The sequence below is a fragment of the Chiloscyllium plagiosum genome, chromosome 7, assembly GCF_004010195.1.
Source record: "Chiloscyllium plagiosum isolate BGI_BamShark_2017 chromosome 7, ASM401019v2, whole genome shotgun sequence".
In the NCBI taxonomy this organism is placed as follows: domain Eukaryota; kingdom Metazoa; phylum Chordata; class Chondrichthyes; order Orectolobiformes; family Hemiscylliidae; genus Chiloscyllium; species Chiloscyllium plagiosum.
In genome coordinates, this window is record NC_057716.1 from 67712635 (window position 1) to 67726997 (window position 14363).

The 14363-nt window shown below is 39.8% G+C and overlaps 1 protein-coding gene across 2 annotated transcripts in view; it reads right to left on the bottom strand.

Annotated features, from left to right (window-relative positions):
• The window catches only part of cfap221 (cilia and flagella associated protein 221), a 263534-nt gene that overhangs the window by 112226 nt on the left and 136945 nt on the right, over positions 1–14363 (bottom strand). For both annotated transcript variants that reach the window (XM_043693986.1, XM_043693987.1), the window contains 4 exons: positions 12207–12345; positions 5053–5146; positions 4003–4111; positions 2086–2173 (listed from right to left, as the gene is read on the bottom strand). In XM_043693986.1, coding sequence (XP_043549921.1) covers positions 2086–2173; positions 4003–4111; positions 5053–5146; positions 12207–12345 — 430 coding nt within the window. The remainder of the gene's footprint in view (positions 1–2085; positions 2174–4002; positions 4112–5052; positions 5147–12206; positions 12346–14363) is intronic.

The window sequence follows — 14363 nt, forward strand, 5'->3', positions numbered from 1 at the left end:
CCCCAAAACACCCCCCTGCCCGCCCTATCCCCTCAACCCCATCAAAGCATGCCTGCCCCTACCCCACAACCCTGTTCAACACTGCCCCCGCCCAACACTGTACCCCCACCCCTAACGCCATCCAACACCTCCACCCCTCATCTGTCCCCCCTCTGTGGCAGCTGGAATGTATACCAACAAGACAAAACTGCTGTTGCTGCCTTTGTGGGATAGTCTCCAAATAGTGTGCACGCGTACACACACGACTTTTTACTGCAATGTTTTGACAGGTTCCATGTTTGCCCTGTACAGGACAATGTTGGAGAGATTACCTGGGGAAGGTTAGGGTACACCCCGCTGTAGAACTCCAGGGAAAGTGGGGGGGGAGAGAGAGAGTGCAGGAGGTCAGTCATTAATCACTGTGAACAAAAGACACGATCACTGTTGGAAACACATCTTTGATGTAATGTTTCTCCTGGGACCTCGAGATCTCCTTTCGATCATACGATTTTGGATAATTGTTATTCAGATAATCAAGGTTCCGCTGTACCCGGTGCTGCTCCTGATATTCCAGCATTCTTCTCCTGATTTAGGGAAATAGTGGAGATGGAGGATATGCCAGGCATAAAGTTGCATAATGTTGGAGCACAGTTCTGTGCTGCTAATGGGCCTGCTGATAGTGACTGCTAAATTTGTTCAAAGTAGTGGGTGGCATGGTAGCACAGTGGCCTCAGGCAACTATCTGTGTGGAGTTTGCACATTCTCCCCGTGTCTGCTGTGGTTTCCTCTGGGTGCTCTGGTTTCCTCCCACAGCCCAAAAATGTGTGGGTTAGGTGAATTAGCCATGCTAAATTGCCCGTAGTATTAGGTGAGGGGTAAATGTAGAGGATTGGGTCTGGGTGGGTTGCTCTTCGGAGGGTTGGTGTGGATTGTTGGGCCGAAGGGCCTGTTTCCACACTGTAAGTAATCTAATCTAATCAATATTGCCACACAATGATGGAGGGCCAAAGCTATGGTAAGATTTAAACTCAAACAATACTTGGGTTTCCAGATTACTAGTTCAGTTATAATACTACTAGGTCATCACTGCCACAGATATGTAACTATTAAAACAGATTTCTGACAATTTTGTGACATTCCTTTAAGATCTGAAATAAGTGGACTGAGCAGGTAAGAAGAAACTCTTCAAATTTGTAGCCATATAACTAGTCCAAATTGTATTTGATACCCTTATAACAGTTGGACTCAATGCACATCTAAAGGTTGGAAGCTTCCAATGTGGAGTGCTAGCCTTTTGGGATGTCACCACCCACATATTTCCTAGTTACACAATAAATAAACCAATGAAATAATATTGGATTTCTCCCTGCAGCTTGTCAACACTTTTGTTCTTTGCTATTATAGCCTAAACGTTCCACTGGCCTACCACCTTGCATATTTATGCAACCTCATTTCTTTGCTCACATTTACCTTGAAGATGCAACAACCTGATGACAAAATGTTCCATACTAGGACATCTTACAGTATTAAAATGCATTATCTTCATCTCTTTCTGCACTCATAATCATGATTTTAAATTACTAATCCTTATCAATTATTTCCAAACCAAAAGAAATACTCCTACCATATTCACTTGCCAAAACCTTTCATAGATTTAGAAACCTCCATTTCTTCTTGGAACAATGGTTCACCATTTCTGATAATTCAATGAAACTAAAGTGTGTGCTGTCTATGGCTTTACTATCCTTCACATGATGGATTGTCCATAAATACACATCATCCTATCTAGCACTCCTTCCTATTTCATAGTACCTTTTGACTTTATTCTTTAATTAATGCTTACTATTCATTTTGCATTTCCTAATCTATTTGCACCTGTACTTTCAGGAAATTCAAATTCTTAAATTCTTCTATTTGTGGGCACCCTTCCACATCGCATTGAATGCAGCCTTCCTTTTCTTATTTTGCCTCACACACAATGTTATAAGGCTGAAATACTGTTCCCATGCAATGGTGTCACTCAGATGTATTACAGCAATAAAAAAATTTGTACTGCTCAAGTGGATGCTGTTAAATTTAAATATACAGATTGAAGTAACTTCAAACCTTGTATTCCTCTTCTGCTATCTGCCTATTTTCCAGAATCAACTGCATAGCCTCAGGAGAGATTGGATCTCTACCAAGGTGTGTCTGCCTAAAAATAAGAGAGGAAAACGTGTATAATGTCAACTTCAAACAAGCTGGGAATCATAATTCTTGCTTGGAGAAATGAATAAATAGATCTTTGCATATGAAAATGAATGCTTCCAAGTTAAAATATCTCGCATTTTGAATACCATAGTATCCGATGCACAAAGTTAAGAAAAACAAAATTATAGGATTCCCTCATTAAAATTGGGGGTATGTTCATGAAAATTGCAACTTTAAGTGAAAAAGCTTCCATTGAAACATCAATTCCTGCATAAATCAATGTTTAAACAGTGGAGCTTGGTTCCATACTGTTTTTCTTAGCAGACAAAAACTGAAATTTTTACCTTAAATCTCCAAATTGAAACATTAAGAAAAACAAGTTGTCAGGCCCAGACCAGATTTGTCCTCGGCTGCTTTGGGAAATGAGAAATGCAATTGCTTCGCCACTTGCGAAGTTCTTTGCATCCTCACTCTCCACTGGAGTCGTACCTGAGGACTGGAGAGAGGCAAATGTAACTCCTCTCTTCAAGAAAGGAAATAGGGAAATCCCCAGCAATTACAGACCAGTAAGTCTCATGTCTGTCGTCTGCAAGGAGTTAGAAAGGATTCTGAGGGATAGGATTTATGACCATCTGGAAGAGCATGGCTTGATTAAATGCAGTCAACACGGCTTTGTGAGGGGCAGGTCATGCCTCACAAACCTTATCGAGTAGCAAGTTTGCAGACGTCACAAAGGTTGGAGGTGTCGTTGACAGTATAGAGGGCTGTTGTAGGCTGCAGCGGGACATTGACAGGATGCAGAGATGGGCTGAGAGGTGGCAGATGGAGTTCAACCTGGATAAATGCAAGGTGATGCATTTTGGAAGGTCGAATTTGAAAGCTGAGTACAGGATTAAGGATAGGAATCTTGGCAGTGTGTAGGAACAGAGGGATCTTGGTGTGCAGGTACATAGATCCCTTAAAATGGCCACCCAAGTGGACAGGGTTGTTAAGAAAGCATATGGTGTTTTGGCTTTCATTAACAGGGGGATTGAGTGTAAGAGTCATGAGATCTTGTTGCAGCTCTATAAAACTTTGGTTAGACCGCACTTGGAATACTGCACCCAGTTCTGGTCGCCCTATTATAGGAAAGATGTGGATGCTTTGGAGAGGGTTCAGAGGAAGTTTACCAGGAAGCTGCCAACTGGAGGGCTTATCTTATGAAGAGAGGTTGACTGAGCTTGGACTTTTTTCATTGGAGAAAAGGAGGAGGAGAGGGGACCTAATTGAGGTACACAAGATAATGAGAGTCATAGATAGAATCGATAGCCAGAGACTATTTCCCAGGGCAGAAATGGCTAACACGAGGGGTCATAGTTTTAAGCTGGTTGGAGGAAGGTATAGATGGGATGTCAGAGGCGAGTTCTTTACACAGAGAGTTGAGAGAGCATGGAATGCATTGCCAGCAGCAGTCGTGGAAGCAAGGTCATTGGGGACATTTAAGAGACTGCTGGACATGCATATGGTCACAGAAATTTGAGGGTGCATACATGAGGATCAATCACACAACAACATCGTGGGCTGAAGGGCCTGTTCTGTGCTGTACTGTTCTATTTTCTATGTTCTATGAAATACAGTATGGTACTTTGGTAAATGTAGTGTAAGGTACTGCAGTGAAGAATGTTGAAACAAACCTTGAAACCAACATTCAGCAAGATTCCTGGCCCAAATAACTTAGCAACTTAGTCCAATACTTAACATGGACTATCTATCCACATGGAGGACATATCAGATTACCAGACAACGTTTTTAGAAATATGTCTATATGATATTGCAATTTTGTCATTCACTTACCATCGTAATTGGTTAGCTTGCTCCATCATAACATCTTTTTTGACCTTTTGATTGAACATTGCTTCTTTTGCCTGTCGGCTTTTTGATCCTCCTTGAACATTAGTCAAGACTTGAGAAAAAAGATTAAAGTGAAAGAAATTGGGAGAAAATCGTAAGTATCATAAATGTCATGCTTATGCCATGTCTAATAATTTGTTAATGGCTCAAGACTGGATATTGGAGTAAAAATGATAACTTGTTAACATTAACATTGGGCGGCACGGTGGCACAGTGGTTAGCACTGCTGCCTCACAGCGCCAGAGACCCAGGTTCAGTTTCTGCCTCAGGCGACTGACTGTGTGGAGTTTGCACGTTCTCCCCGTGTCTGCGTGGGTTTCCTCCGGGTGCTCCGGTTTCCTCCCACAGTCCAAAGATGTGCAAGTCAGGTGAATTGGCCATGCTAAATTGCCCGTAGTGTTAGGTAAGGGGTAAACGGAGGGGTATGGGTAGGTTGCGCTTCGGCGGGTCGGTGTGGACTTGTTGGGCTGAAGGGCCTGTTTCCACACTGTAATGTAATCTAAATTATTTCTTAGGGAATCAAACAAGAAGGTGCACTATTATGGCACTAAAACACTCAACTAGCTATTAAAAATGTTTTCTCAAGGTTTAAATAACAATTATTTGGTAAATGTGACAGTGCAATTTTAAAATATTAATTCTGCTTGCAAAGTATAAACATCCCATCACAAACAGACCTAACAGTGATATATATTATAAAGTCAATAGAACATGAGATGAGAAGTTTAAATGAGAGCCAATGTAATGGGTCAGAAAGGACAGTGATAGTAGATGAACAGGATTTAGAGTTGGATAAGAAAAAAGCAGCAAGATTTTGGATGAGCTACAGTTTACTTAAGAATTATTGAGAAAACAATTGACTGAAGCCTTGTGGAACAAGAAGGATTCAAATGTCCATTCAATAGGTAAGGAATTGGTGTTGGTACTCATGACAAAATAATTACTTTTATTGGTACTTAAATGTGACAATAATAATGCTTCTCACTGAATTACCGTTTCGCAGATCTTTAATTCGGAGTTTGCCAGGTTGCTCATTTAACACAACAGCTACAGCATGTGGATTGAATAAATTAACTGGTTTGATGCTCTGGTAAAGACAAAAAAAAACTTACATTTAATACTTTTTCTCAAATTAAGGATATCTTCACTATCAATTAATTATAATGTAGTCATTTTGTCATGTATGAAGATACAATACCTAATTTGTTCAAAAGAGGTAGGATTTTCCAAGAAAACTTCTGAACTGGGGGCCAGAATTTCTGCACCAAGTGCAGCAACAGTCATACAACACAATTTTCTCCAGAGCCTATTGATTCAAGAAATTGGAGAGGCTCTTGAAGCTGGAAACCAACCAAGCTTTCCAGTCTCAAAACAGCAACAAGATGAAATGGCAGTTCTGAAGGAGAAGCAGGTTCACAATGAAGACATCTTCTGTTCTACATTTTCAATGATTAAGTAAAATGGCATTTTGTGGATGGGCCATCACTTTTGGGTTAGTGAGGGTAGGGTCAGAGAGGTGGGAGAGCTCATCCACAGGGTGACCTGCACATGCTGCAGAGCCCAAGCAGGTGAAAAGAATCTCTAAACCTGGCTGGCACTGCCTCCCTTCACAGCAGGGACACTTTGTCCATGAGGCTAAACTGGACCATCTCCTAGAAATTGAAGCCCAACTAGAAAATCCATTCAGCCCCATTAATTTGTTTTAAGTAGCAATTACAAGTCAAATGGGATATCTACTGAGCATGAGCAGGTAGCCCAGCTGCTGTGTCATACCATTATTGCAAAATTGACTGAGTTAGTAGCGTGGAGCTGGGGAACCAGCATGCAAACTGAAGTCACTGGTTTTAACAACAACAATTAATTTATCATTAATGTTTGTGGGATAAATACGGGGTAGTTGATTCTAATGTTCTTCAAATAACATGACTGAATCATTTGCATCTCTGTAGAAGGGTAGTAGAGTCTTGATTAAATATCACATTCATAAGAAGATGCTGTTTCTTCTGTGCCTCATTTCATCAGTATTCCATTGCAGTGTCAACCTGGACTATCTGCTGAAGTCTCTGAATTCGAATTTGAAGCCATATTGTTCTGAGTCAGGGATGAGGATGCCATACTAAGCCAAGGCTATCATCCTGGTACTCATTCTTTTGTATATTGAATTAAAAGAATTGTGATTTTAGAAGCATTTTGTTGAACGTTCATAAATATAAATCACTTTTAGCCACAGTGGTCTCTTGTTCTACTCAATCAGTTTAAACTGTATTGTAGCCACTATCAGTGAAATGCAGATAAACAGGAAACAAATGGAAGCATAGTCATGAGTAAGCACTCTACAATGTTTTTCTGCAAAGATAAATCAAGCTTAATCTAACTTGGATTCTTTGACTTAGCAAAAAATATTCAAAGAATCTTGTTTTGAGAAAAGTAAATAATGTAAAAAAGACTATAGGTTAAGACCTTAAAAAATGATGGCAAACTAGATTGGCTTAACATTTTTTTTTCTCGTATCTTTCAGAACAATTGATGTCTTACTGGGCCTGAGATTAAGAGCATTGACAATGGAATAGATGATTTAACAATGGAAGAAAATAGCATTCTAGATTAGATTCTCTACAGTATGGAAACAGGCCCTTCAGCCCAACAAGCCCACACTGACCCTCTGAAGAGTAACCCACCCAGACCCATTCCCCTACCCTATATTTACCTCTGACCAATGCACCTAATACTGTGGGCAATTTAGCATGGCCAATTCACCTGACCTGCACATCTTTCGATTGTGGGAAGAAACCGGAGCACCCACGCAGACACGGGGAGGACGTACAAACTCCACACTCTCAGTCGCCCGTGGCTGGAATTGAACCCCAGCTCCTTGGTGCTGTGAGGCAACAGTGCTAACTACTGAGCTACCGTGCCAACCCCTATGTACTTGCTACACAGATAAAATGTTATATAATGACTAGGAAGTCAGGTATCATAAAGGAAATCATGCATTAATAGAATTGTTATAACATAGTAGGCCATTTGATCCATTGTAGCAAGAGCAAGGCATGTAGGCGGCACGGTGGCACAGTGGTTAGCACTGCTGCCTCACAGCACCAGAGACCCGGGTTCAATTCCCGACTCAGGCGACTGACTGTGTGGAGTTTGCACGTTCTCCCCATGTCTGCGTGGGTTTCCTCCGGGTGCTCCGGTTTCCTCCCACGGTCCAAACATGTGCAGGTCAGGTGAATTGGCCATGCTAAATTGCCCGTAGTATTAGGTAAAAGGGGTAAATGTAGGGGAATGGGTGGGTGTGCTTCGGCGGGTCGGTGTGGACTTGTTGGGCCGAAGGGCCTGTTTCCACACTGTAAGTAATCTAATCTAGTCTTGTTCCTCTGCATTTTCCAGTAGGGCTGTAAATTCTCTCTCTTCGAGTCATTGACAAATTCTCTTTAGAAGACCTCACTTGAATCTGCCCCCAGAAAATTTCCAGTAATTGCATTTCACCTTCTAATCACTCACTGTGTAAAAAAACACTTTTCATTATGTTGTCATTGCTTCCTTTGCTGAGCACCTTGAATTAGTGTGTTCTCTGGTTTTGGATCCTTCGATAAACCAAACCAGTTTCTCCCTCTCTTTTCTGTCGAGAAACCTCATAATTCTCGACACCTTTATGAAGCCTCCCCTTAACTTTCTGTTCTCCAAAGAAAACCAATCTAGCTTCTCCAGTTTATCCAGGTTACTAAAATCCTCATTCCTGGAACCACGCTCATGAACCTTTTCTGCTGTCTCTCAAATGCTTTTGCACCTGCTTAAGGTATGGTGCTCAGAGTGGCCTCAACACTCCAGTTGAGACTAAATCATTGTTTTATGCAGGCTTATCATAATTTGGTTGATTTTGCACTCTATGTCAATGTTTAGAAATTCCAGTAGCCCCTATGCTTTATGAACTATTTTCTTTTCTGCCCCAGTATGTTCACCATTGTTCCTGCACCTTTATCTTACATTGCCTACTCTCATTCTTCCAACCAAAGTAAATTGCATCTTGATTCTCTGCATTCGATTACACTGCCTTCCCACTTGTCCTCCCATTCCACTAACCTGTGTCCTTTTGAAATCTAACAGTATTGTCCTATGCTTAAGAAAGCATAGAGGGCAATTAGGTTAATAAATAGCCGACAATAATTGCACAATTTTAGTTCTTCTCAAATTTTGAAACTGTGCCCTCCACAGCTGAATGTAGGTCATCAGAACATTTTAAGAAAATCAAGGATTCTAAACCTGACCTCTCGTGAATCCCAATTATATGCTTTCTTCTTGTCAGATAAATTACTCATTATAGCTATCAGTTTCCTGTGGCTCAGCCAATTTCATATCCTTATTGCTACTGTTCCCTTCATTTCATAACCTATTTCTTTGGTGACAAATGTGTTATATGGCCCCTCATCAAATGCATTTTGCAAGTACACGAGCATCTTAATCTGCTAGATTACCCTCATTTCTGCCTCTGTTGTTACATTAAAGAATTCAAGCATGTTAATCAAACAGAACTTATCCTTAAATTTGAGCTGGCTTTTTTAAATGAATCCACATCTGCTAAGTGACTGTCATTGTTGTTACAAATTATCTTTCCCACAAACCCCATCATGAAATTGAATTGACTGATCTTTATTTGCTGGATGTATTCTTACACCCTTTCCTAAACAATACCATAAGACCATAAAGCATAGGAGCAGACTTGACTATGTGGCCCATCATGTCTGCTTTGCTAATCAATAAGATCGTGCCTGATCTAATAATTCTCCACACCGCTTTCCTGTCTTTTTCCTATAGCCTTTGAATCCCTCACTGAATCAGTCTGTTGAATATACTTAATGATCTAACCTTGACAGCCCACTGCAATAAAGATTTCCACAGATTTACTATTCTTTGACAAGAAATTTCTCCTCAACTCCACCGTACATGAGTGACAGCACCTTAAGCTGAATTTATGCAATTTGGTCCTAGACTCTCTCAAAAGTCCAAACTACCTCTCAGCATCTGCCCTGTCAAGCTCCTAAGAATTTTATATATTTCAAAAAGGTCATCTCTAATTCTTCTAAATTCCAATGAATACAGGTACCAACCACTCAAACTCTTAAGAAAATCTATCCATGCCCAGGAACAACTAAGTGAACCTTTTTTGGACAACCTCTGTGTAAATTTTCCCTCAGATGAGGGGACCAAATGTGTTCAGAGTATGCTAGGTGTAGTCTAAATGGTATCTTGTATAATTTTAGGAAGACTGCCCTATTTTTATATTTCATTCCCTTTGAAGTAAAGGCCAACATTCCATTTGATTTCCTGATCCTTGTGGCACTCCACTAGTTACATGTTACCAACCTGAAAATGGCCTATTTGTGAGGAGAATTGAATGCAACAGTAGGAGGTTATGCTTCAGTTATGCAGGAGGTTGATGAGACTGCATCTGCAGTATAAGGTACAGTACTGGTCACCAAATTTAAGGAAAGATGTTAATGCATTGGAAGTAGTGCAGAGAAGATTTACTAAAGTAATACCTTGAATGAGGGATTGCCCTATGATGAGATACTGAAAACTAGGCCTGTAACCTCTGGAGTTTAGAAAAATCAGAAAATGAACATATAAGATCCTAAGGGGACTTCACCATGTGAATGTCAAAAATATGTTGCCTCTTGCAAAAAAACTGTAAACTAGGAGTCATAGTTTAAAGAAAAGGTGTTGTTCAAACAATAATGAAGGAAAAACATTTCCCCCAGAAAGATGAGTGCCTCAGAATTCTCTTTCTCAAAAGGCAGTGGAAGCAGAATCTTTAAATATCTTAAAGACAGAGGTAGACAGACTCTTGATTACTATGAAAGATTATTGAGAATATGCAGTAAGGTAGAGTTGAAGTTAAAATCAGATCAGCGATGATCTGATTGAATTGATCAAAAGGCTAAGTAGCCTACATTTGTTTCTTCTTCATATGATTGAGTTTTTAAATAAATAACACAATTGTTGGTGAGGTTAACACCTTTAATGAGGTGCTTGAGGACTTCTAAAAAAGACGTGGATGGGCACCTGAGGAGAATATATGGAGAACTCAAGGGAAAGAGGAAGGGAAGGGGACTGTTACCATTATTCTTCCTGAGAGGAAGCAGTGATGGGCTTAACATCCTCATTCTGTGTTGTTACCGTTGTATTATTTCCATGTTTACAAATAAAAAATGAAAAGACACTAACTGAAATGGACAACACTATCAGCTGGGGGGGAGTGATTACAATGGTTTGGATATTGGCAGACAAAGAAAATTGATTCTAGTCAGTAAAACAAAAGATGAAATATTGAAAAATATTAGAACATCGTTATTGGATATTTTAACAATCCTACATCGAATAGTCTAGTATGGGGTACTTGAACACAAAGGTAAGCAAGGTGAAATTACTTGTTGATGGTTTTAATGACTTTTCTTAAACAGCATGTTAAGGCAAAATATCTCAGATGGTAAATTATGAGACTGAGTCCTCAGTTGTAATCTGAAGGTAACTAAATTCTATGTGAAAAATACCTGAGCAATAGTATAATTACATTGTTAGATTTCAATCACAAGTGTTTAATTTATTTATTTAGTGGAAGCAAATTCCTGAAGCCAAGTGATATTTATTGTTGAATTTAAGGCCATCAATCTTCCACTTAGTCTGCATAAGAAACACTCATTAGTAATATACAGTATTATTGGGTCTTTCCACAAGTGAAAAAGGTTTTATACTGAGCGCTACTTGTGTGAATTAGCTGCACAAAGTCCCTAGCTTCTCCTGAACCTGTTTAGCACTGACCACTTTTGCCATGGATGTTAAAACTTTCCATCCAATAGATTGGGCTTGACACAAGGAACTTGTCAGCAATTCCCACATTTGGTATTCCTTGATCTAAAGGTTGTTTACTGGTAGATCTTGTTCAGGGGGTGTTGAGACAGAAGATGGACAACAGATGGGTTGAACAGACTAACATGGAGTGGTAAGTGAAAAATAGCATGATTGCTTCAACTAGCTTGTGCATTGTTCTCAGTTACTGAATGGATGGTGAAGTGATGTCCGTGAGGGCAGGAAGACAGGGGAGGGTTGGTGAAGAAAGGGCTTCAGATATGATGCATGTTGTTGCATTCATTTGAATTACAGTGATGAATTAACACCACTGATAATTTCTGATTTGGTTTTAATTTCAGGAAGGTTTAATTTTCAATTCATACAAAAAAGTGGAAAATGTATAGCAACTTTTTGTGCATCAGTATGGATACCATCAGCTAAGAAGTGACACTGACCATGACAATCCTGGGGGGGTTACCATTGACCAGAAACTGAACTGGACTAGGTATATAAATATTGTAGCTACAAGAATAAGTCAGACACCAGGAATCTTGCAACTAGTTACCTCCTGACTCCTGATGCCTGCTTACAATCTACAAGGTACAAGTCAGAAATGTGATGCAATATTTCCCTTTTGCTTGGATGAGTGCAGATCCAACACTCATTAAGCTTGACACCATCCAAGACAAAGCAGCCTGTTTGAATGGCACCACATCCTCACACGCTCACTCTGTCTTCCACCAAAGCACAGTAACAGCAGTGAGCACTATCTATAAACTTCAATACAGAAATACACTTAGCATCCCGAGACAACATCTCCCAAACCCATGACCACTACCATCTAGAAGGAAAAGGACAACAGATATGTGGGAATGCTATGACCTATATGTTTCCCTACTAGCTACTGACCATCCTGACTTAGAAATATATTGCCAATCTCTATTGTAACTAGGTCAAAATCCAGGTATTCCTTCCCTAACAGCCCTTTGGGTCTAACTATATCAAATGGAGTGCAACAGGTCAAGAAGGCAGCTCGCGAACACCTTCATCAGGCCAATTAGAAATGGTTATTAAATGCTGGCCCAGACAGACAAGCCCAAATTATCTCCAAGAATAATTTTTAAATTCTCATCTTCCACGATGGATTTTGAAAACAACTTAACTTTAATATCTATTGGTTTTCTCAAAAGCAGTAACAAAGAATACAGGTAGTTCTTCTATAACATAATGGTTGTATAGAAATTTAAAATTATTACCAAGTGCCATGCAAATTGGCAATATATTTGGTACTAATTTACCTTCTCTTTTCCAGAGCTCTGATCTTGTAACATTTTCTGATGTCGCTTTTTTCTTGAAACTTGCATTGGTGAGAGACTTTGAGGATCCAATAACTTCTTTGTGAAAGTAACTTTAAACTTTTCATCTTTATCTTGAGACCTGAGATATATAAAATGCATACAAAGGAAATTTGTGCTTTTAATATCTGGAGTACTACAATTCTAAATCAGAAACCAAGATCAATATCCTTTTAATGGGGGACAGTAGCATAGTGGTAATGTTACTAGTCTCATATTGGACAAGAGATCAAATCCCACCATGGTGCCTGGAGGAAATAAAATTTAATTAATTAATTAATAAGCTTAAAATATTCCCATCAACCTATGACCACAAAATCAAAGGTTGTTGGTAGAAACCTATCTGGCTCTCTAATAAACATTGGGGATAAAATATACCATCTTTCAAATGACTTCAGATGCAGACTAATATTTTCTCTTAACTATCATTTGAAGTGGTATTGAACTGCTGCATAATGCAATGGATGTACATTGATTGAGTGGATGGAGAAGATGAATCACTTCAACCTTAAGAGCAACTAAGGATAGTTTCTTTGATACAGAGCTGGTCACGATACTGAAATGCAGTCTGATCTGAGCCTTCTACAGTCTCAGCTATACATTTCTGTTTATGTATCCTAGCCCTTTTGAAATGAATGCTAACATTGCATTTTGACTTTCTAATTACCAACTGAACTTGCATGTTAACTTTAAGAGAATCCTGAATTAGGACTCCAAAAGCCTTTTTGTCTTTCAGATTTCTGAATTCTTTTCCCATTTAGAAAATAGTCTCTGCCTCTATGATGTGTCAACACCGTGGTTCAGTTATTAGCACTGTTGCCTCACATGCCAGAGACCCAGGTTTGATTCCAGCCTTGGATGATTGCATGGAATTTGCACATTCTCCCTGGGTCTGCATGGATTTCTGCTAGTTACTCCAGCTTCCTGCCACCGTCCAAAGATTGCTTCTCCTCGTTTCCAGAGATGTGCAGGGTAGGTGCATTAACCATGGTAAAATGCAGAGTTATAGGGATAGGTTGGATGGTTGGGTCTCTCTTCAGAGGGTTAGTGTAGAGCCAGTGGGCCAAATGGATGGTTGGGTTCTCTTCAGAGGGTTAGTGTAGAGCCAGTGGGCCAAATGGCCTCTTTCCACACTGCAGGGGTTCTTTGATTCTGTTCTTCCTACCAAATTGCATGACCTCACATCTCCCACGTTTTATCCTATTTGCCACATCTTTGCCCACTTTCCCAGCCTGTCCAAGTCATTTTACAGCCTCCCCACTTCCGTAACACTCCCTGTCCTTCCACCCATCTTTGTGTCAACTGCAAATTTAGCAACAATGCTCTCAGTTCCTTCATGCAGATTGTTAATGTATAACATGAATTATGTGATCCCAATACGGACCTCTGCAGAACTCAATTAGTCACCAGCCACCAGCCTGAAAAACACCCTTCTCCCTATTCAAGTCCAATGATCCTTCTTCAGAAGGGATACTGAAATGAAACATTGACATAAAATAGTTGCTGCCAGACTTGCTAATTTCCTCCAGTATTTTTTGTTTTGTGGTTCAGATTTCCAGCTCTTTGTTTTATTGTGATGTATGCAGCGCTTGTTTGCACTTGGAAATTGCAACCAGTTTCCCCCAATCAACCTGACTCCCTAGCAACAACTTCCCACTTGTTTGAGCTGGGAATATTGGTTGCACCATGTAGGCTTGCAAGCTAAAGGTCAGCTGTTGTTACATTCAAATTGGAGTCTCTTTAAAACTACATTTTTCATGTTTCCCTTGTGTAGCATGAGATATAATTTAACTGTTTTACAGTAGTAACTAACATTCTCCAAAACAAATTTCTAGTATATCACCAAGATACAAGAAAAGTCACAAGAATTGATCACTATGGTCACAGTGTTCCTTTGAACTGACATCAAAGATTTATCTGGCACTCTATGTACCCTAATATTAATATAATGTTTGGGAAAGTAGGATATTTCAGCCTTAGAATAAGAACTAAACTTCAGAGAAGGCAGTCATTGGTCATCCTGATCTCATTAGAGTCATAGAATCGTGGAGTAATGCAACATGGAAACATGCCCTTTGGCCTGAAGTAGTAGTGGTCTCA